Consider the following 24,609-nt stretch of genomic DNA (forward strand, 5'->3'; position numbering starts at 1 on the left):
AACCCAGGGCCCATCACATCACCTGCCCTCCTTCAAGCCGTACCACATCCCCCATTCACCTCCCCATCAGCAACAGAGTTTGTTTTCTAGATTTAAGAGACTCTTTTTCTTTGTCTTCCACTCTGATTCTTTTCCCCCACTCATACCCCTCCTTACCTTATGTTCTCTTGCATTTCTTATAGTTTCTCATTTGAGTGAAACAAATGATAATCATCTTTCTCTGATTGAGTTATTTCACTGAGCCTATACCCTCCATTTTTAACCACATTGATGTGAATGGTGGGAATTCATCATTGCTGATGGCCAAGTAATATTCCATGATATATATATTATATTAATATAAATATATATTAATATTGTTTATATATTATATATTTATATATTATATATGTTCCATAGATATTCTTTATCTGTTCATCTGTCGATGGACATTTTTAAATTTATTTTTATTGGTGTTCAATTTGCCAACATATGGAATAACACCCAGTGCTCATCCCATCAAGTGCCCCCCCCAGTGCACCAACCAGTCACCTCCACCCCCTGCCCACCTCCGCTTTCCCCAACCCTAGTTCGTTTTCCAGAGTTAGGAGTCTCTCGTGTACTGACTCCTTCCCTGATATATTCCACTCATTTTTTCTCCTTTCTGCTTTTTTCCCTGTCACTATTTTTATATTCCCCAAATGAATGAGACTATATAATGTTTGTCCTTCTCCAATTGACTTATTTCACTCAGCATAATACCCTCCAGTTCTATCCACCTTGAGGCAAATGGTGGGTATTTGTCGTTTCTAATGGCTGAGGAATATTCCATTGTATACATAAACCACATCTTCTTTATCCATTCATCTTTCAACGGACACTGAGGCTTCTTCCACAGTTTGGCTATTGTGGACATTGCTGCTAGAAACATCGGGGTGCAGGCGTCCTGACGTTTCATTGCACCTGTATCTTTGGGGGAAATCCCCAGCAGTGCAATTGCTGGATTTAGGGCAGATCTATTTTTAACTCTTTGGGGAAACTCCACACAGTTTTCCAGAGTGGCTGCACCTGTTCACGTTCCCACGAGTTTTGTTTTATTTTTATTTTTGTTGTTTACTTGAGAGAAGGAGAGCACTAGAAAGAGAGAGCAAGCAAGAGTTGGGGGTAGAGGAGGCAGGAGAAGCCAATCCCGCAGCATGTGTAGGCAACCCACTGTGGCGCTGGATCCCGGAACCCTAGAAACAACACCTGAGCCAACGGCAGACACTTAACTGACAGACCTGTCCGGGCACCCAAACCATTGGATGTAATATACACCTGATGAATCACTGAACTCTACCTCTGAAATTAATAATATACTCTGTGTTCATTAATTCAGTTTAAATTTAAAGATAAAATAACGAGATTATGGAACTTAGTTTAACTGTAACATCTAAGTGGATGCTGCAAACAAAAAACCTCCAATAAAGGAAAGGACACTCAAATCCAATTCAAATTTCTGGGCAATTCCTACCAATTCTGCTCCACAGTGTGAGACGTGGAACTTTCTATGGAGCACATAGGAAATATGGGGAATGAATTGAATCCTGAAAAAATAATTAGGTAGGAACATATTCTTTTATGTATTTTACATGCACAAAAAAAAACAAAAGATAAATTCACAAGGAACATTTCATGAGAAAAGCTACAGAAATGCTCCTTGTCGCTCCAACTTCTAGAGTTTCAAATACAGAATGACAAGAGCTCCCCTATGTATCCAACAGGGGGCAAGCCCCTCGTGAACCAGATTGATGATGTCCTCACGGAAACAGAATTCTCTCCAGCAGCCTGAGAAGGAGCAGTTTCCCAAGGACCAGTGAGGGCATGAGGGAGGCGATGGGTGGCCAGGATCAGCTGTGGGCTCAGGAGACAATCTGGGGTCTCCATCATGGCATAGAGGCTCCTGCTCCCTCACACTGCTCTCTGCTCAGGTTCCGGCTCCCAGGAGCTGTCACAGGCTCAGACCCCACAGGACCCTGTGCATCACCCTGACCATGACCTCAGCCCAGGGGATGCTGCAGCAGTGATATCCCTGAGATTAGGACCTGAAGTCTCTTGAAGACACAGACCCTAAGAATCTTTATTAATCGTGGCCCGGGAGAGTCACCATATGACTCTAGTCATGTCCACCTACTCAGAAAAGAGAGGTCCAAGCAATATTGGGGAGAAGAGCCAGCAGGACGAAGGCCAGGCCCTACACAGCCAACCAGCCTTCACCATCCCCACAGGATCTCCTGCTCTGTCCAGGGCAACCACATGACTAACCCTCCCACAGGAAGGCATTGGGCTCCTTTATAGACCAGCCAGGATGTGGATGGCAGTGAGTCCAGGGACACAAACTCTGGGCCCAGCCTGCCCTCACCTTCCCTCCTCCCGCCCTGCTCAAGCTCTGTCTCAAGGAGCCCAGAGGTGAAACCAGCACAAGGGGGCCCACTCCTCCACTTGCCCAATATCCTCTATTCTTGGGAAGCCTCTCTGGGCCTCAACCTGATTTGCTATGAAATGGGGACGATTAAAATGATGTCAGAAACACTTAATTTTCAAATTAAATGATATAAAAACATTGATAGAGTCTTACTAATGTAACAGACATCAGCCAGGTGTCAGTGAGTGGGCCTGGCTGTCCATGCTCCACAGAAATCCAAGGAAAAGGGCTCAAAAAAGTGGGAAGTGTATGATATGAACTTGTATGTCCTGTTCTAAATTAGCAGATTCCCAACCTTATCGAAAACCGAACTATGCTAGTGAAGATATCCTCCCCGCCAAACTCTAAGAGCTGCAGGTCATAGTAAAAACAGCAGCACAGAGTGTAGTAACAGTAATAAAGTTTAGGTGCCCACGTGAACATTAGTGCAGGACCATCACCTACTCCCACTATGACCCAACTGCACTAACTGGGATGCAGAATCATCAGACTGGATTCCTACGTGCACAGAGAAGAGGAGGCTATAGGGTATCACACAGGTGTCCTAGACCATGACCCTGGGTAAATGCACTCTTGTCTCCCCTGCTTTCCCTCTTTAACAATGGGCCAGGCCAGGGAATTCCGACACTGGGACACGGTATAGAAATCTCACCTGCCCTGCCTCCGTGCACTTGTCATTGTCCTGATTGTGCCTTGATGGACAGGGCAGAGGGAGCATCTACCAATGGGTGCCTTGAATCCCTGGTCCACACCCTTCCTCAGGTGACTGGTGTTTCCAGGTGACCTGCAGGACAGAAGCTCCAGGGCTGAGTCCTCCTCCACCAGCAGGGGGCAGCAGAGGTGCTTCAGGAGCAGCAGGTCAGAGGCTGGGGATGCCCAGGGCGGCCCTCCCAGGGACACCAGGCCTGGGGGTCAGCAGGGCTCCCAGGTGAAATCCTCAGAAGAAAGTGCAGATGATCCATCCTATCTCCTCAGGCTGTAGGGGCCATGTACTGAGAGTCAGACTCACACAGCAGCACCCACAGCACTGACGGGAGTCCCTGAAAATGCTCCCCTTGGGAAACACCAGCATCCTCACTGTCCACCAGTGTTCCCTGGGACCTGACTCATCTGTGCTGCGCAGATCCAGAGATGTCCTAACCAGGTCCTCATGTCTCCCACCTCATTTCCAGTAAGACTCAATCCTGGAGCTGAAGCCCCTTTGCTCAGGAGCATCTACACCAATGATCTCTGTCAATGATTCTGATTAGGCATTTGTCCCACGTTCATTATGGGAACAACACTCACTTATCATGGGTCATAAAGTGGACCTAGTGGTTTCTGCCCAAACAGGGATCACACAAGTCAAACACCAGAACTCATTTTAAGGTTCTGAACCTATTAAAAAGCACATATATATTTTTTCATGAGCATATCCAACACATCTATCCACAAGCCTACAGACAGCAGAGACAAATATTCTACACACGCAGTATGGGAAGTCCCTTCGTATTGGTACATGTGCACACATACATCATATGAAGGATTGTATCACAGGTATTTGATGCCACGCTGAACTCACACACCCAGGTCAGGGACAGAAGGTGACAGAGGATGGAGGCACAGCAATGACAATGTGACCTGTGTCATATATCAGCCAGGTGACCTAGCTGTTAAGCCACAGTGACTTTCAGCTAAAAAGGCTGCTGCTTCCCCGTTAGTTTGCTCCACATTCACGCAAAATTCTCTCCTGTGATTCCCAAATTCAGAAACAATCAGTAGGATAAATTCTTACAACACATCATGGCAGAACCCAAAGTTTGACTTATAAGAAAAAATTACCTTGGGTGCCTATGGGTGACTCAGTCTACCCTCTGCTAGGTCATAATCTCAGGGTTCTGGGATTGAACCCCTTTTTGGGCCCCATCTCAGCAGGGCGTCTGCATCTCCCTCTACATCTCCCCTCTGTGCTCATGCTCACTTTTGCGCCCTCTTTCAAATATATAAATTAAAAAATCTTAATATTAAAAAGGTATAAAATTCCTAGAAAAGGAGTTTTGAATCAGAGACACCTTCTATTGTCACAGTCGTTCGCCTTCACACAAGCAGGACTCTCACCGCAGACACTGATCACTTGTCCCCAAACGCATGTCCTAGTACCTGATTCTTCCTCCCAACCAGACAGCAGCCCCAGTGTCACCTCCCAGAGAGGCCTCCTCCAACATCCCCCCACTCAGGGTCAGCCTGTCCCTTGGATTCCCATCTTCATAGTCTGTACTTTACAATTACTGAATGGTTTTCTCCCCATTGTTATTTTTCCCATTGATTTATTTGGGGTCATTTATTGGTAATAATATTTCCTATTGGTTAGGAATATTTTAATGCAAAACATACCAATGACAATCAGTGGCAGAAACACACAGGAGCCTATTTTCTCCCCCTAACAATACGTCTGAGCCACATGGTGATTCTCAAGATCTTCACCAGATCCGTGAGGTCCCAAATCCTCTCCCTTTCTGTTCCACCATCACTGAGGGTTTGCTCTTCATTATTGAAGACAACAGATGTCAGGAGGGCTGCTGAAGCTCCAGGCATCATATTTGTATTTAAGAGCAAGGCACTGCATTAGTCTGTCTCATTCCTTCCCTCAAAAGAGGCAATGTCCGCAGAAAGGACCCCAGACACGAACACATCTTTGGGCAAGTGCTGCAACACAGGGTCAATCCTGACCCAGAGGGATCTCAACGTGGCAATGGTCTGGATATTGTATGAATATAGGAGAGAAGCTGGTAGAGACTGTGTGCTGTGTCACCAGAGCAAGTGTGTCCACACTGCTCCCCCACTCACAGCATAAATCTATGAGGCAGGGCCTCTGACTCCTTCACACTGATCCCCAGGACAGAATGTCGCCCAGACCAAAGTGGGTCGGATGAATGTTCACTGAGTGTTCTCAGATCCCTGTATGTGGAGCAGGAGTCACCACCACCCTATTTAGGCCCAGCACCAGGAGTCTGCATCAGTAAGAGGCAGTCTCGGCGTTCTATGTTCTCCAGGCATCCAGTCCTGCACCCCACCAATGACTGACCAAAACCCTAGAGATGTGTGCTCTGAGGGCCCAGGGGCTGTCTCCTCATCAGCTGAGCCTATAGCAATGTCCAAGGAGAATCCGCTCCCCCCCGCCCTGCCTTGTCGAAGAGCTGGCAGGGTCCATGAAGAGAAGAGTAATTTCTGCCCTGGGTCAGCAGGGCAAGAGCAGGGAACCAGGATGTGAGCAGTGGGCTCTCTGTCTCCACCTGGACCAGGGACTTCCCTGGGCCTCCAGCAGCCCGTGTGGAGCAGCCATGAGGGGGCAGCAGAGATGACCTGGCAAAGCCACCTGCACAGGGGGTGAGCCTGGTATCAGGGGTTCTAACAGGAGGGGGGCTGAGTAGTGACTGGGCACTGAAACCTGCAGGGAAAGGTGCAGGATTTCTGCAGTTTAAACTTGGACACTGATGTGAGTTCTGACCTGTGTCTCTCAGACTCAGGGGTCTCATAGATTTGCCTCTGTCACTAGCCCAGCTCCAGGACGTCACGCCTCTCCTGTCAACCCCATTCCTGCTACATCAGTCACTGTCAGACTTTCCTCAAGGTCTGGATCTGTCTCTGGCACTGAGTGCACCCTGAGGACACTGAGGCACGGCATCTATATCCTGCCCCAGAACTACCCATAGTCAGAAAGCTACAACACCTAGAGGGCTCCCAAGACTTTTGTGTGCCCTTAGCAAGGGGAGAATTTTGTTGAGGCTTGATGCTCACAAACGGATCTGGGTAGGACACTGCACTGCCCTCAGGCTCCTCTTGTCGCCCAGATGCGAAGGCTACAGAATCTATGGGAGGAAACCAGACCCTACTAGACACAGAGGTTAAAGCACAGTCCCCCCATCTGAGGTTGGGTCTGCAAGGGGCTTCCGATCCACTTCCTTGTCCCTTGGGTCTGAGCCCTGCTCTCAAACACAAGCTCTTCAGGAGGAGCCCTTGAGCCCTGGCTGATTTGCATGGCCAGCAGGTGTCTCCAGCAAGGGGATAAGAGAGGCCTGGGGGGAACCTCTGCCCAGGCTGGGACCTGGGGAGCAGAATCAGGGCGCCACCACCATGGCCTGGACCCACCTCCTCCTGAGCCTCCTGGCTCTCTGCACAGGTACTGAGCCCTGGTCACTTCCAGGCAAGCAGAAACGTTCTAGGACCAGTCCAAAACTGACCTGAGTCCAGAACAGGGTACCTGGAGAGGGTAGGACCCGAATGAAAAGGCTGGAGGAGTGAAGTCTTACCACTTGCTCACTCACTCTGTGAAAGCCTGAGGGGCTGCCGGACCCAGGGAAAATTAATTTTGTCTCCTTTGTTCAAAGGCTCCATCCACCAGCTATACTCACGGTACCAGGGGTGAGATAAGGGGAGGTAGAAACAGACCCCCAGAGACTTGCTAGAGCTGAGGTCAGGCCATGGGGTTCTCTTTGAATTGATACCTGGAGCTGGGAACCCACCTCTCTTTTTCTCTCTTGCAGGTTTTGTGGCCTCCTATGTGCTGACTCAGCCACCATCAGAGACTGTGACCCTGAGGCAGACGGCCCGCATCACCTGTGGGGGAGACAGCATTGGAAGTAAAAGTGTTCAATGGTACCAGCAGAAGCCGGGCCAGGCGCCCGTGCTGATTATCTATGTTGATAGCCGCAGGCCGACAGGGATCCCTGAGCGATTCTCCGGCGCCACCTCGGGGAACACGGCCACCCTGACCATCACCGGGGCCCTGGCCGAAGACGAGGCTGACTATTACTGCCAGGTGTGGGACAGCAGTGCTGATGCTCACAGTGACACAGGCAGATGGGGAAGTGAGACACAAACGCTTTCTCCCATCTCTGTCACCCTCCCCTCCACCTTGGGGGCTGGTCACAGAGCAGGAGCTGGTCTGCCCCAGGCCCCCTCATCTGAGGTCCCCAGACCCTCCCTTCTACCCAGTCGCCAGCATGTCTGCACCTGGAGGTTCAGGAGAGCATTTACAGCTCGCAGCACTAAGTTGCCCTGGTTCCTTGGGCCTGGCTGTGAACAGGGGCCTGAGGGCCTGGGGAGAAAAAGACACAGGGGGACCTGGGCCAGGGGCCATGCGCTTGCATTTCCATCACCATCTTGGCCTAATGCTCTTCCAAATGACCAGGCAGAGTGCTCCAGTGTTTCAACTCAGTTGATCTCCTGAAGCCCTGGGGACCTAGGTGGAGCCTTCCCTCCCTGAGTGGACCTATCAGGAGCAGGAGACATCGAGTGTCACCCACACCTCTCTTGTGGCTCACATGGACCCTAATGCTTCCTGGAGCCCCTGAGAGCTCACAGGGTTGCAACTGGTGGGGAAGTGCTGTTGGCCCTGAAACCTACTGCCCCAAGATCTGTCCCTTCACAGAGAACCACAGATGAATGATGTCCCCATGCCTGGATCCTACCCTGCCTCATGCTCCCAGGTCCTGAGAGGTCCTGGGAATGAGATCCCTGCAGAAGGGAGACCTCATCTAATGGCTCATCTGTGGGTCTCTCTGCTTCTTCCCAACTGATACCCTTTCTCCTTCCAGACTCTTACACATACACTTCTCCATCTCAGAGCCTCCTTACTGGATCCCATTCCAGGGTGGCCGGCATTACAGCCACAGTCTTCAGAGAGCACAGAAGGCCCCGGGATACACCCACAACCTCTCCAGTTCTCTCCCCCAATCCCCAGTGTGCATGACCAACCTCTCTGGAGATGAGATCATTTCATCTATTTTACAAAGTAAGAAAAGGACCAGACACCAGGTGCTTTAGGTTGTGACAGACAAATGGAGACTCAAATCCACCCTGATGGTGATTGGGGGAGAATCGGGACAGTGCCTTCGTCCTACAGAATGGCCAGAAGATATGCATCGACAGGGGACACAAATTGGGTGCGGCCAAAAGTCTACCTCACGTCCTGCACAAAAGTATCTCTCTACACCCACCTGACCCAGAAATATGGACAGAAAACAATGGTATGAAATGAGTATGATTTGGTATGAAAGCCACCGAGTCCCCCTTGTGCTCAGGAGATCCACTCAGATCCACACAATCTACAGTCTGCAAATAAGGGGAATATCAGGTCCTTGCTTCCACCAGATAATGTGCAACAGTTCCGACACAACCACACATAAGTTCTTTCTCCCATAGGAGGATACAAGATACGCTTCTTTTGCTAGGGATATTGATCTCTGTCTCACCTGATTTGTCATCCTAAACGTCGATACTGAGATAGAAAGCTTGCTCCTGTGAACACACCTGATGTTAGGTGCTGATGGGATGACACAGGTGGAGGAAACAGAAACATCTGATGACAATGTAGCCAGGTGCATTCCTGCCACAGAAGGAGAAACACTGGGTCCTTCTGTCCTATTCATTTCTGCCACTACCCTGTGCTCAGAGGGGGTCTGTAACTACTCTCCTCACCACAAACCCCAGGAGCAACGTCCTTCAGAAAATACCTGAGCTAGTGATCATCCCATCAACTGGGCAGGACTACAGCTTCCTCTGGGAATTCTGGTCCATTATCGGACCTGCTGAACTGGAATGTGGTGCAGTCATGACTTTATCACAAACCCAGGAAGCCCCAGGGAATCCCTTGAATCCATACAAACCCCTTCCTACCCTAGATGTCTAGAGACACCAGTTCCCCTGTGACACCAAACTCACCCCAGCCATCGCCCTCACTTCTACTGACTCATTCTAGGAAGAGCTGAAAGGAGACTGGGTACACTAGGTACCCCCATAGCCAGGCAGGTAGTGATCCCTGAGGCATCGCCCAATCGCCGGACACACTCATGTAGTGAGACAAGACTCTATTTTTTTTGTTGTTTAAAAGATTTTCTTTATTTATTCATGAGAGACACAGAGAGAGGTGCACAGACATAGGCAGGTAAGAAGCAGGCTCCTGGCAGGGAGCTCAACACGGAATTTGATCCCAGGCCCCCGGAATTCTGACCTGAGACAAAGGTAGATGCTCAGTCACTGAGTCACCCAGGCTCCGACAGAAACTATTCCTGAACCATTCTTTGCCACATCACTACTGGCTACGAAATGAATGAAGCTCGGGTGACCAGAGCAGGACAGTTAAGCCCCATGTCACAGGGGGCCCAGTAGAGCCTATGGAGATAAGCAGAGGAAGTGAGACTTTCCATGGAGCCTGGACCCACACCCTGTGAATCTCAGTGAGGACAGTCTTCAGAGGAGGTGGGCTCCCCAAGATGCAGATGCAAGTGGAGCATTCTGGAGGGGGGCCGTACATCAGTAGGTGGAACAGCTCTGGGGAAGCCTGTGTTCTGGTCCATCAAGAAGCACAATCGGAGCAGCTTCAACCTGTTCCCCAGCTGCTCCCAGCACAGGTGACAGGACCCCAGGGAGACACAGTGTGAGGCACCAGGGCCCAGCAGTCCTTCCCAACAGACTCCATGGGGTCAGGGCCCTGTCATCACCTTTGTCCACCTGGTCCCCTCCCTCAGGCTGGACAGTCACTTCTGGCTGAGCCTCCCTGTCTCCCTCAGATTCTCTCTCCTCTTCTCACTTTCAGGCCCTTTGCTCCCCTCACCTGACACTGACCTTCCCTTGTGTTCGTCATCTTGGGTGGGCCTAGGATCCCCTGCTCGGGGGATGAGCTTAGCCCTTGAACATGTCTCTTTGAGCAGCAAAAGCCAAACCTGTCCACCAAATCATCCTACAGATATGAGTAAACGTGAAGCCCAATTCTGAAGACATAACACAGGGACACAGCTCCACTGAGTAAGAGCAGACTGAGGGCCTGGAGTAGTGGGACTATGGCCTTGACACTTAGCAGGGCAGTGGGAGCACCCAAATGTGACGCAAGTGACCAAAGGATGGGCAGTGGGACACAAAACTTCCTCTGTGTTCTAGCTCTCACTCTTGGCTGCCCTCTGAGCAGATGAAGGTCAAGCATCAGGATCAAGTGTCCTCCCTAGTCCTCACCCCATCCCTGAAGGGGAGGAGACACTAGCAAGTTCTCTGTCCTCTCCTGTATGTTCACATCTCTGAGCAGGGAGGATGACTAAAGATTTCTGGCAAAGCTGGTGCTTATTTTGTATGTAGAATCTGTATCAACTTTTATACAAGGTAATAAGATTTAGGAAGCCATACATCATGTGGGCCCAGAGGTCGTCACATGTTACTCAGCAAGGGGACAGTGGTCTCTGACAGCACAATGGCAGTAATCATTCTTCTCCTGGGGACAGGTGGCCTGGATGGGCCCCAGGGGCTGTGTCACATCTGGGTCTTGGGTGAGGGGTCCCCACATCATGAAGGGATGCCTGGGGCATCCTGAGGGGGAAACACCCTTGTCTACCCAGGCCCTTCTCTCCTCAGGCTTTACAGAAACTGTGGAGGAAGTTCAGACACCGTATGGGGGCACACCTGGGGACTTCCTTGTGCACCTCTGCCCTCCCAGTGCCCAGGTCCCATCACCTGCACCAGGCAGCTCTGACCCTTAGCTCAGGTCTGACTTACATGGACTCACACCCATGACCGAGTGACCCCGATTGGTGGCCACGCTTGCATTCAGCGGACTTCTGTCCTTCTGAGTGGAAAGCCCTCTTCCAAGACTTGAATGAAACTTTTACAGAAATGAAATTTCTCTCCATGATTCTTTGAAATGTTGTTTTGAAATTGAGTTGTACAGCAATTTCTTAGGTTCAAAGGACAAATGAGAAATGTATTAAGAAGGAAGACCAGAAGCTTCCCCGATTTCAACTCTGGCTTCTATCAGAGGGATACCTTCCTATCTGGGAGAGGAAAACATTTTCCCTACTCACAAAAGCATGGCAACCTCCATTCCATTGGAATACTTCTTCTTCAAATTTCTTATTGCCCTGATGAACTAGAAAGCTCTTCACTGGAAATCTCTATGGCCTAAATAATCATTCCAGGGATTTTCAGGTTAAAGGATGGTGAAAAGGGTCCTCTAGAGATTTATAATCTGTGGATACTCCCCATAGAATTTATCCAGAAAGGAACAGTGACTGGGTGGCACCTCCCTGGTCCTGAGGTGGGCCCCTGACCACAACACAACGCCCCCCACAGGCAGCTGACAGAGTGAGAGGAAGAGTTTCAGGACCTGGAACATTCTGGTTGAGGTTGTCCCACCTCCACTGTCACCTGGGAAGCCATTCTCACCTGATGCAGGGACTGCTGCTGCCTTGCACCTACCATTTCCTGCTCCTCTCTCTCTCTCTCTCTTTCTCTCTCTCCCTCCCTCCGTCCCTCCCTCCGTCCCTCCCTCTTTCTCCAAGGACCTAGGACTGGATTTCTCTCCCACGGGAATTCTACCAAACATTTAAAGCCCAATTAATACCTATCCTTCTAAAGCTGTTTCAAAAAATGGAAACAGAGAGGAAGGGCAAGAAGGCGGAAGAGTAGGGTCCCCAAGTCACTTGTCTCCACCAACTTAACTAGATAAGCTTCATCCTGAAAACCTACGAATTCGGCCTGAGATTTAAAGAGACAACAGCTGGAATGATACTGTGAGAAGAGTTCACGCTTCTATCAAAGTAGGAAGACAGAAAAAAAGAAATAAAGAAACAAAAGGCATCTGAAGCAGAGGGGCCACGAGGAGCCGGGCTGAGGCTGGAGCCAGCGCCCCCAGGTCAGGAGAGCCGCATCCTGGAGTAGCAGGAGCTGCACCAACCTTCCCGGATGGACAGGCGCTCGCAGAGAGTCGGAGCAGGACCCTGGAGGGCGGGGATGCCTTCAAGCCCCCCGGGGGCACGAACAGAGCCCCGCCCCGGGATGAGACCCACACCCCGCGGCCGAGCCCCCTAAAGGGTTGCAGCTCAGAGGGGCTCGGACAGAGGCTCGCGGAGGGGGCTGCGCTGCCGGGAGTGTGATTCCAGCAGTGCATGCCCGGGAGCCCAGGGCGCCGGGGACACAGCCCAGGATCCGGCCTCCCCCCAGGACAGGCGGGGGCAGGAAGGCCCAGGACAGCGAGGACACCTGCCACTGGGGCCCCGAGCTGAGCAGGTCAGTGGCCCCACCCAGGAGCATCAGGCCCCTGGGGACTGGGAGCTGCGGAAGTTACTGCGGGAGCTGACTCCAGGGCTGGGGAGCTGGCCGCCGCCACTGCTGTTGTTCCTCCTGGGGCCTCACAGGGTAAACAGCCCCGACTGAGCCTCACAATGGCCTCACCGGATAAACAGAGTAAACATCTTTCACTGAGCCCTGCAGCAGGCAGGAGACTGAGCAGGTCGCCCAAGTGCACACACCTGAGAATCAACACAGTAGGCCCCTCCCCTAAAAGACCAGCTAGACCAACAAGGAAAAAACAAGTTATTAACCAAGCAGCACTGGAAAGTTCCAGGGGAAGTCGAGGGATTTACAGTATGTAGAATCAGACGATACTCCCCCTTGTTTTTTGTTTTCTGTTTGTTTCCCCCCCCCCCTTTTTTTTCCTTTTTTCTCTCTTTTTTTCTCCTTTTTCTAGTACAACTTTTTTTGGCCACTCTGCACTGAGCAAAATGACTAGAAGGAAAAACTCACTTCAAAAGAAAGAATCACTATTGTGGCCATTGCTGATAGAAACATCGGGGTGCAGGTGTCCCGACGTTTTGTTGCATCTGAATCTTTGGGGTAAATCCCCAACAGTGCAATTGCTGGGTCGTAGGGCAGGTCTATTTTTAACTCTTTGAGGAACCTCCACACAGTTTTCCAGAGTGGCTGCTCGGAGAAGGACAAGCAGTGTATGTTCTCATTCATTTGGGGAATATAAATAATAGTGAAAGGGAATATAAAGGAAGGGAGAAGAAATGTTGGGAAATATCAGGGAGACAGAACATAAAGACTCCAAACTCGGGGAAACGAACTAGGGGTGGTGGAAGGGGGGAGGAGGGCGGGTGTTGGAGGGGAATGGGTGACGGGCACTGAGGTGGACACTTGACGGGATGAGCACTGGGTGTTTTTCTGTATGTTGGTAAATTGAACACCAATAAAAATTAATTAAAAAAAAAAAGAACTCAAAAAAAAAAAAAACAAAAACAAAAGAAAGAATCAGAAACAGTCCTCTCTCCCACAGAGTTACAAAATTTGGATTACAATTCAATGTCAGAAAGCCAATTAAGAAGCACTATTATAAAGCTACTGGTGGCTCTAGAAAAAAGCATAAAGGACACAAGAGACATCATGACTGCAGAATTTAGATCTAATCAGGCAGAAATTAAAAATCAATGGAATGAGATGCAATCCAAAGTAGAGGTCCTAACAATGAGGGTTAAGGAGGTAGAAGAACGGGTGACATAGAAGACAAGTTGATGGCAATGAGGAAAACTGAGGAAAAAAAGAGAAAAACAATTAAAAGATCATGAGGATAAAAAAATAAAAACAATAAAAGGTCATGAGGATAGATTAAGGGGAATAAATGACAGACTCAGGAAGAAAATCTATGATTAATTGGAGTTCCCGAGGGCGCCGAAAGGGACAGAGGGCCAGAATATGAATTTGAACAAATCATACCTGAACACTGAGGGAGGCAGTGCAATTGCTCGGTCATAGGGCAGGTCTATTTTTAACTCTATACACTAACAATGAGACTGAAGAAAGAGAAATTAAGGAGTCAAACCCATTTACAATTGCACCCAAAACCATAAGATACCTAAGAAAAACCTAACCAAAGAGGTAAAAGATCTATACCCTAAAAACTATAGAACACTTCTGAAAGAAATTGAGGAAGACACAAAAAGATGGAAAAATATTACATGCTCATGCATTGGAAGAATTAATATTGTGAAAATGTCAATGTTACTCAGGGAAATCTACACGTTTAATGCAATCCCTATCAAAATACCATGGACTTTCTTCAGAGAGTTAGAAAAAATTATTTTAAGATTTGTGTGGAATCAGAAAAGACCCCGAATAGCCAGGGGAATTTGAAGAAAGAAAACCATGTCTGGGGGCATCACAATGCCAGATTTCAGGTTGTACTACAAAGCTGTGGTCATCAAGACAGTGTGGTACTGGCACAAAAACAGACACATAGATCAATGGAACAGAATAGAGAACCCATAAGTGGATCCTGAATTGTATGGTCAACTAATATTCGATAAAGGAGGAAAGACTGTCCATTGGAAGAAAGACACTCTCTTCAATACATGGTGCTGGGAAATTGGACATCCACATGCAGAAGAATGAAACTGGACCACTCTCTTTCACCATGCACAAAGATAAACTCAAAGTGGATGAGAGATATAAATGTGAGACAAGATTCCATGAAAATCATAGAGGAGAACACAGGCAACACCCTTTTTGAACTTGGCCACAGTAACTTCTTGCAAGATACATCCACAAAGGCAAAAGAAACAAAAGCAAAAATGAATTATTGGGACTTCATCAAGATAAGAAGCTTTTGCACAGCAAATGATACAATAAACAAAACTAAAAGACAACCTACAGAATGGGAGAAGATATTTGCAAATGATATATCAGATAAAAGGATAGTTTCCAAAATCTATAAAGAACTTCTTAAACTCAACAGCAAAGAAACAAACAATCCAATCATGAAATGGGCAAAAGACATGAAGAGAAATCTCATAGAGGAAGACATGGACATGGCCAACATGCACATGAGAAAATGCTCTGCATCACTTGCCAGCAGGGAAATACAAATCAAAACCACAATGAGATACCACCTCACACCAGGGAGAATGGGGAAAATTAACAAGGCAGGAAACAACAAATAATGGAGAGGAGGCAGAGAAAAGGGAACCCTCTTACACTGTTGGTGGGAATGTGAACTGGTGCAGCCACTCTGGAAAACTGTGTAGAGGTTCCTCAAAGGGTTAAAAATAGACCTGCCCTATGACCCAGCAATTGCACTGTTGGGGATTTACCCCAAAGATTCAGATGCAATGAAACGCCAGGACACCTGCACCCCGATGTTTCTAGCAGCAATGTCCACAATATCCAAACTGTGGAAGGAGCCTCGGTGTCCATCGAAAGATGAATGGATAAAGATGATGTGGTTTATGTATACAGTGGAATATTACTCAGCCATTAGAAACGACAAATACCTACCATTTGCTTCAACATGGATGGAACTGGAGGGTATTATGCTGAGTGAAGTAAGTCAATCGGAGAAGGACAAACAGTGTATGTTCTCATTCATTTGGGGAATATAAATAATAGTGAAAGGGAATATAAAGGAAGGTAAAAGAAATGTGTAGGAAACATCAGGAAGGGAGACAGAACATAAAGACTCCTAACTCTGGGAAATGAACTAGGGGTGGTGGAAGGGGAGGAGGGTGGGGGGTGGGGGGAAATGGGTGAGGGGCACTGAGGCAGACACTTGTCGGGATGAGCACTGGGTGTTTTTCTGTATGTTGGTAAATTGAACACCAATAAAAATTAATTTATAAATAAAAAAAATCAAAAAAAGGATCTACACAACAAGAGGACTTAACAATCCTCAATATCTATGCCCCGAATGTGGAAGCTGCCAAATATATCAATCAATTAATTATCAAAGTTAAGCCATACTTAGATAATAATACACTTATACTAGGTGACTTCAATCTAGCACTTTCTACACTTGATAGGTCTTCTAAGGACAACATCTCCAAAGAAACAAGAGCTTTAAATCATACACTGGACCAGATGGATTTCACAGATATCTACAGAACTTTACATCCAAACTCAACTGAATACACATTCTTCTCAAGTGCACATGGAAATTTCTCCAGAATAGACCACATACTGGGTCACAAATCGGGTCTGAACCGATACCAAAAGATTGGGATCATCCTCTGCATATTCTCCAACCATAATGCCTTGAGATTAGAAGGAAATCACAACAAGAAGTTTGGAAGGACCTCAAACACGTGAAGGTTAAGTACCATCCTGCTAAAAGATGAAAGGGTCAACCAGGAAATTAAGGAAGTATTAAAAAGATTCATGGCAACTAATGAGAATGAAGATACAACCATTCAAAATCTTTGGGATGCAGCAAAAGCAGTGCTAAGGGGGAAATACATCACAATATAAGCATCCACTCAAAATTGAATGAACTCAAATACAAAAGGTAACCTGGAGAAAGGAGCTGGAGAAAAATCAGCAAATAGATCCTACACCCAGCAGAAGAAGAGAGTTAATAAAGATTCCAGCAGAACTCAATAAAATCGAGACCAGAAGAACTTTGGAACAAATCAACAAAACCAGGCATTTGTTCTTTGAAAGAATTAATAAGATAGATAAACCATTAGCCAGCCTTATTTAAAAAAAAAAAAAGAAGAGAGAAAAGACTCAAATTAATAAAATCATGAATGAGAAAGGAGAGATCACGACCAACACCAAGGAGATACAAATGATCTTAAAAACTTATTATGATCGGCTATACACCAATAAATTAGGCAATCTAGAAGAAATGGACACATTTTTGGAAAACCAAAAACTACCAAAACTGGACCTGGAAGAAATAGAAAACCTGAACAGGCAATAACCAGGGTGGAAATTGAAGCAGTCATCAAAAACCTCCCAAGACACAAAAGTCCAGGGCCAGATGGCTTCCCAGGGGAATTCTATGAAACATTTAAAGTAGAAACTATACCTCTTCTACTAAAGCTGTTTGGAAAGATAGAAAGAGATGGAGTACTTCCAAATTCGTTCTATGAGGCCAGCATCACCTTAATTCCAGAACCAAAGACCCCACCAAAAAGGAGAATTATAGACCAATATCCCTGATGAAAACGGATGCAAAAATTCTCAATAAGATACTAGCCAATAGGATCCAACAATACATTCAGATTATTCACCATGACCAAGTGGGATTTATCCCCAGGATGTAAAGCTGGTTCAACACTTGTAAAACAATCAATGTGATTGATCATATCAGCAAAAGAAAAAACAAGAACCATATAACATGTTCTTTATCCCATCATCTGCCGTTGGACATTTTGGCTCCTTTCAGTTTGACTGTTGTGGACACTTATTTACAAATCTTTTTTTTAATTTTTTTTATTTATTTATGATAGTCATACAGAGAGAGAGAGAGGCAGAGACACAGGCAGAGGGAGAAGCAGGCTCCATGCACCGGGAGCCCGACATGGGATTCGATCCCGGGTCTCCAGGATCGCGCCCTGGGCCAAAGGCAGGCGCCAAACCGCTGCGCCACGCAGGGATCCCTGTTGTGGACATTTTTGATAAGAACATTAAGGTGCAGCTATCCAGTCATTTCTCCACATCTGTATCTTTGGGGAATATACCCAGTGGTGTTAATTGCTAGATCATAGGCTATCTCTAGGCTTCCTGAAGAACCACAATATTGATTCCCAGAGTTGGTGTGCCAGCTTCCATTCCCACCAACAGTGAAGAGGGATCTCCTTTCTCCACATCCATGCCAATATTTGTTGTTTCCCGTCTTGCTAATTTTAGCAATTCTAACTGGTGATATCACATTGTGGTTCTGATTTGTATTTCCCTGATGACAGGTGAGGTGGAGTATTTTTTATTACCTGAGTTTTGGCTAAATGTAGGTCTTTTTGGAGAAATGTCAGTTCATATCTTTTGCCCGTTTCTTGACTGCATCGTTTGTTTTTGGGTCTTGTGTTTGATGAGGTTTTCTTAGATCTTCCATACAAGCCCGTTATCTGGTATGCGATTTGCAAATATCTTATCCTTCTCTGTCAGTTGTGTTTTGGTTTGCTATGACAACAAACCAAATAGTCTTTGTTGACTATTTTCCTTGATGTGCAGATGCTATGTATCTTGATGAAGGCCCAATAGTTTATTATTGTCTTGTTTCCCTCCCTTCAAGAAACGTGACTTGCAAGAAATTGTTGCCTGTGTTCTCCTCTAAGATTTTGATGGATTCCTGTCTCACATTTAGATGTTTCATCCATGTTGAGTTTATCTTTGTGTATGGTGTAAAAGAATGGTCTAGTTTCACTCTTCTGCATGTGGTTCTTCAACAATTGCAACATCATTTGTTGAGACTGTCTTTTTCCTTTGAACATTCTGTCCTGTTTTGTCAAAGCTTAGCCGACCATACAGTTGAGGGCTTTTTTGGGTTCTCTATTCTGTTACTTTGTTCTACATGTGTGTTTTTGGGCCATGATCATGCTGTCTTGATGATCACAGCTTTGTAGTACAGTTTGAAGTGAGGCATTGTGATGCCACACCTTTGATTTTCTTTTTCAACGGACCTCTGGTTATTCAAGGTTTTTTCTAGTTCTACACAAATCTTAGGATTATTTGTTCTAACTCTGTGGGGGAAAAAGTCCATGGTATTATGACAAGGATTGCAATGAATGTGTAGATTGCTATGGGTAGCATAGACATTTTAACAATATGCATTCTTCCAATCCATGAGCATGGAATGTTTTCCATCTCCTTGTGAATTCATCGATGTCTTTCATAAATGTTATGTAGTTTTAAGGTACATATCCCTTATCTCTTAGGTTAGGTTTATTCCTAGGTATCTTATTGGTTTTGGTGCAATTGAAATAAAGGGTCCCAGGATTGAGCCCTGTATCTCACTTCTTGCCCAGCAAAGAGACTGCTTCTCACTCTCTTGCTTCCCCTCCCTTAACTCATGCTCTCTTGATCTCTCACTGTCTCCCTCTCTCACTTCCTCTCTCAAGTAAATAAATAAAATCTTAGAAAGAAAAGAAATACAAATGGAATTTGCCTTGTTTTTCCAGCTTTATTTAGATCTACATATATAATATTGTGTGAGTTGAAGGTATACAACATGATGTGATACACATATATGTGGTAACACGATGACCCCAAATATGCTTAGTTAAACCAACCATCACTATATACACTTGACTTTCTGTTCTGTGTCTGTGTGGTGAGAACATCCAAGATCTACTGTTTTCACAACTTTCACGGACACAATACAGTATCGTTACCTATAGCCACCAAGCTGCACATTACATCCCAATAACTTACCCATCTCATAACTGGAAGCCTGTACTCTTTGATCAGCATCTTGGTCATTTCTCCCACCCTCTGACTCTGGTAATTATCCAACCACTCTCTGTTCTTATGAGTTACGCCCTTTTAGATTCTACATACCAGTGAGATCATAGAGTATTGATTTTCTGTCTCACAACTTTTACTTAACACATTGCCCTCCAACTTCATCCAAGCTGTCACAAATGGCAAGATTCCCATTTTCTTTTAGAGCTTAATAATATTCCTCTGTGTGTGTGTGTTTGGGTGTGTGTGTATGTCAGTTGCTTTATCCATTCATCTATGGATGAACACTTAGTTTGTGTTCTTGTCTTGGTGATTATGAATGATGGTACAATGAACATAGGGATGCAAATATATCTTTGAGATATGATTTCATTTCTTTGGATTTATATGTAGAAATGGGATAACTGGATCATACTGTGGTTCTGTTTTTATATTATTGAGGAACCTCCATGAGTTTTCCATACCGTCTGCACCAATTTATGTTAGATTAGGATTTGCACATGCTGAATCTCCATTGCCCAGCCACTACCAGATGAATGAACATAGGTTAAATGTGGGATAATACGGTTAGGAATGAATAGGATGGTGAGGTTTTTGCAGTCTCTACTATCTTGCCCCTGGGGTTACATAACATGCCCATTTACGTTGTGATCTACAAACAACTTGCTGACTACATCAGTGACCTGAGAGTGGAGCTGTGTGCAGTGTCCACCTCCACTGAAGACATTTTCCATGGCATGAAACAGTAAACACACAACACAAGTGCTTTGTTTCCAGTAACAATTTCTTGGATTTAGAGAAAACTAACCTTTCAGGGAAACCATAATGCAAAAGGAAATCTGACACTTTCTCAGCTCCTTGGGCCTCAGTGAGGAAGGGACTCAACAAGATCCAAGGTCATGGTGATCTTCAGGGAAATTCACACCAGGAAAGGCTGGTCCTACCCAGGGGAAAAGCAAGTTATTGACCAAACAGTGCTGGAAAGTTCCAGGGGAACTCTCATTGTGCTTTCAAAACTAAGACATGGCCTATTTTTAATGCTCCAGAAATTTCTCTCTCCTTTTACAAAAGCAAGTGACTGCTACTGGGGCTTTAGAGAACAGCTGGTCCAACAGAAATTAAATTCAAAACACATACGTAGGTAAACATTTGCCAATAGCTACATTTTAAAAAGGAAAAAATGAGTAGAATTTGTTTTCATAATATATTCTGTTATGTTTAATACTTGAAAATATGACCACTTCAATATGAATTAAATATTAAATGATTGATGTATTTTACATTATTTTTATGCTATTTTTATGCTAAGTCTATGAAATCTGGTGGGTCCTTAGGAACTATAGCTCATCTCTATTGGGACTACCCACATTTCATGCTCAGCATCTATCTACAGCTTCTGATGCACAGTGGACAGGGTAGGTTTATTGCATGATGTTTCCTAAGGGTAAATATCCTTGCAGTATAGACTCACAGCCAACAAGCTGTTTTTTCCAGGAACACACTGACTCCAACACCATGAAGATCTCAGCACCCTTCAGAACAGACTCAGGGAGGACAGACACTGGAAGAAGGTCGGAAGGTCATGACAGGAGAGGCCCAAGATGGTTGGGATAAGGGGAAAAGGAGCTTGGTAAGAGGACAGGGCAGGGACGGGAGCAGGGATGGTAACTCAGGCTCTGGGTTGTGTCTTGCATTGGAAACGACTTGCTCACCATTTGGTGAGGTTGAGAAAATCATTCTGTCAATGTTAGTGTCCTCATTTAAACAACCAATGGAACGTTTGTGCCTTAATCATGCATCTGTTTTTTTTTTTTTAATTTCTCCTTGAGGTGGAACATATAAACACTCACCAAGGGTCTAGCATCTATTGAGGACTCAAAAGTAGTTATTCTATGGCACTAGCAACACATGTAGGCTGACATCCTTGGGTCACCAGAGAGAACTGTGGGTCTTGTTTTGGGACCCTAAGAAGTCCAAATCCCGTGGGCTATGCTCAAATGCAACGAGTGTGACTTCTGCTTCCTGTAAAGATACTTGTGTAAAATCAACTCTCCACTCTTGAAACTCACACCTGGTCCTTATTCTGACCTCAGGAAATTACCAGCGTGAGGCTCTTGGGCACAGGGTTCAGACAAGAACTTACTTAGTCAGACACACTGAAGAACGGAGAATAGATTTGCATCTCATGCTCCGCCTTCTCTGAACTGCAAAAAGAGGATAAGATGGGAGTTGGAGAGGACATACCCGGGTGAGAAGTCTCAAAGCAGAACCTCTTGAAGCCTCTCCCCACCATGGACTGGGTTCCTGTTTACCTCCTGCCCTTCATTTTCTCTACAGGTCAGGATTTCCCCTCCCTGACATTTCCCTCCAAGCATGGTGCCCCTGGACCTCTGTCCAGTATCTGGTACATTCAACATCATTCTTGTATTTTGTGTTTTCAGGTTTATGTGCTTTGCCCGTGCTGACCCAGCCTACAAATGCATCTGCCTCCCTGGAAGAGTCGGTCAAGCTCACCTGCACTTTGAGCAGTGAGCACAGCAATTACATTGTTCGATGGTATCAACAACAACCAGGGAAGGCCCCTCGGTATCTGATGTATGTCAGGAGTGATGGAAGCTACAACAGGGGGGATGGGATCCCTAGTCGCTTCTCAGGCTCCAGCTCTGGGGCTTACCGCTATTTAACCATCTCCAACATCAAGTCTGAAGATGAGGCTGAGTATTATTACTGTGGTGCAGACTATAAAATCAATGGTCAATACGGTTAAGCCACAGTGACACAGACAAATAGGGAAGTGAGGACAAAACCTCTCACTCTCACTCTTTTCTTCCCTGTGGGGATTCAGGGGAGCTGCTGCCTGTCCCTCTCCAGGGCCCTGAGACCTTTGATTCTTCTTGCAAACCCTGCCATCCTGTACCTCAGTTCCAAGACTCAGGTCAAAATTTAGGTCATTTTGGCACAGAACATTCTCTTTCCTCTGCATGATGCTTGAAAAGATCAGAACTATCCAGGCAAGATATTGAGTCTAAGGGGGACATCTGAGCTGAGGACCCCATAAGCCATCAGACCCAGTGCATACATGATGGGTCCCTGTTCAAAGAATGGACAGAGATCTCAGGGTTCTGGAGTTGATCGAGGAGGTGGATTCAGTGAATATCTTCACTGTATCTTCATCATGAAGTATAATAGGACCCCTGCTAGTGTTGAATATTCAAAAGGACCAAGAGAGCTGAGCAGATCAGCGGCCCTGCCCCCGGAGCCTCCAGGCCCTGCAGACGGAGAGCTCTGTAGTTACTGAGGGAGCTGAATCCGGGCTCCGGAGCTGGCCGCCAGCACTGGGGTTCTTCCTCCTGGGGCGTCACGGGGTAAACAACCCCCGCTGAGCCCTGCACCAGGCAGGGGCAGAGCAGCCCCCCCAAGTGCTAACACCTGAAAATCAGCACAACAGGCCCCTCCACCAGAAGACCAACTAGACGGACAAGTTCAGGGGAAGTCAAGGGACTTAAAGTATACAGATTCAGAAGATACTCTCCCGTAGTTTTTTTGTTTCTTTGTTTTGTTTTGTTTTGTTTTGCTTTTTGCTTTGTTTGTTTCCCTCACCCCTTTTTTCCCGTTTCTTTCTTTTTCTTTCTCTTTTTCATCTCTTTTTTTTCTTCTTTTCTTCCTTTTTTCTTTTTTCTTCTTCTCTTTTCTTTCCTTCTTTCTCTCCTCTCTTTTTCCCTGTTTCCCAAGACAACTTGTTTTTGGCCACTATGCACTGAGCAAAATGACTAGAAGGAAAACGTCACCTCAAAACAAATAATCAGAAACAGTCCTCTCTCCCACAGAGTTACAATATCTAGATTACAATTCAATGTCAGAAAGCCAATTCAGAAACACTATTATACAGCTACTGGTGGCTCTAGAAAAAAGCATAAAGGACTCAAGAGACTTCATTACTGCATAATTTAGATCCAATTAGGAAGAAATAAAAATCAATTGAATGAGATGCAATCCAAACTAGAAGTCCTAACGACGAGGGTTCACGAGGTGGAAGAACGAGTGAGTGACATAGAAGACAAGTTGATGGCAAAGAGGGAAACTGAGGAAAAAAGAGACAGACAATTAAAGGACCATGAAGACAGATTAAGGGAAATAATAGACAGCCTGATGAAGAAAAACCTACGTTTAATTGGGGTTCCGAGGGCGCCGAAAGGGACACAGGGTCAGAATATGTATTTGAACAAATCATAGCTGAAAACTGTCCTAATCTGCGAAGGGAAATGGGCATTCAGATCCAGGAAATAGAGAGACCCCCCCCCCTAAAATCCATAAAAACTTTTCAACTCTTCGACATTTAATAGTGAAGCTTGCAAATTCCAAAGATAAAGAGAAGATCCGTAAAGCAGCAAGAGATGAGAAATCCCTGACTTTTATGGGGAGGAGTATTAGGGTAACAGCTGACCTCCCCACAGAGACCTGGCAGACCAGAAAGGGCTGGCAGGATATATTCAGGGTCCTAAATGAGAAGAACATGCAACCAAGAATACTTTATCCAGCAAGGCTCTCATTCAAAATGGAAGGAGAGATAAAGAGCTTCCAAGACAAGCAGGAACTGAAAGAATATGTGACCTCCAAACCAGCTCTGCAAGAAATTTTAACGGGAACTCTTAAAATTCCCCTTTAAGAAGAAGTTCAGTGGAACAATCCACAAAAACAAGGACTGAATAGATATCATGATGATACTAAACTCATACCTTTCAATAGTAACTCTGAACGTGAACGGGCTTAATGACCCCATCAAAAGGCGCAGGGTTTCAGACTGAATAAAAAGCAGGACCCATCTATTTGCTGTCTACAAGAGACTCATTTTAGACAGAAGGACACCTACAGCCTGAAAATAAAAGTTTGGAGAACCATTTACCATTCAAATGGTCCTCAAAAGAAAGCAGGGGTTGCCATCCTTATATCAGAAAACTAAACTTTACCCCGAAGACTGTAGTTAGAGATGAAGAGGGACACTATATCATACTTAAAGGAACTATCCAACAAGAGGACTTAACAATCCTCAATATATATGCCCAGAATGTGGGAGCTGCCAAATATATCAATCAATAAATAACCAAAGTAGGAATTACTTAGATAATAATACACTTATACTTGGTGACTTCAATCTAGCTCTTTCTATACTCGGTAGGTCTTCTAAGCAC

The 24,609-nt window shown here is 45.9% G+C and overlaps 3 protein-coding genes and 1 gene segment (V, D, J or C); all 4 read left to right on the plus strand.

Moving 5' to 3' along the window:
• Positions 1-24,609, plus strand: part of LOC112907482 (immunoglobulin lambda-1 light chain-like) — a 699,686-nt gene that overhangs the window by 611,974 nt on the left and 63,103 nt on the right. Inside the window, exons 1-2 of one of the 7 annotated variants that reach the window (XM_072723327.1) lie at positions 6,481-6,602; positions 6,967-7,264. The exons of the other annotated variants lie outside the window; for them this stretch is intronic. Coding sequence (XP_072579428.1) covers positions 6,557-6,602; positions 6,967-7,264 — 344 coding nt within the window. The 5' untranslated portion in view covers positions 6,481-6,556. Of the gene's footprint in view, positions 1-6,480; positions 6,603-6,966; positions 7,265-24,609 lie in introns of those variants that run through there. 7 annotated transcript variants of the gene reach the window in all.
• The window catches only part of LOC112907540 (immunoglobulin lambda-1 light chain-like), a 548,801-nt gene that overhangs the window by 449,858 nt on the left and 74,334 nt on the right, over positions 1-24,609 (plus strand). The window lies entirely within an intron of this gene.
• The window catches only part of LOC112912349 (immunoglobulin lambda-1 light chain-like), a 258,037-nt gene that overhangs the window by 182,501 nt on the left and 50,927 nt on the right, over positions 1-24,609 (plus strand).
• The window catches only part of LOC112907490 (immunoglobulin lambda-1 light chain-like), a 183,452-nt gene that overhangs the window by 30,194 nt on the left and 128,649 nt on the right, over positions 1-24,609 (plus strand). The gene's annotated exons all lie outside the window — the stretch shown is intronic.

Source organism: Vulpes vulpes, chromosome 10 (assembly GCF_048418805.1).
Source record: "Vulpes vulpes isolate BD-2025 chromosome 10, VulVul3, whole genome shotgun sequence".
Taxonomy (NCBI): domain Eukaryota; kingdom Metazoa; phylum Chordata; class Mammalia; order Carnivora; family Canidae; genus Vulpes; species Vulpes vulpes.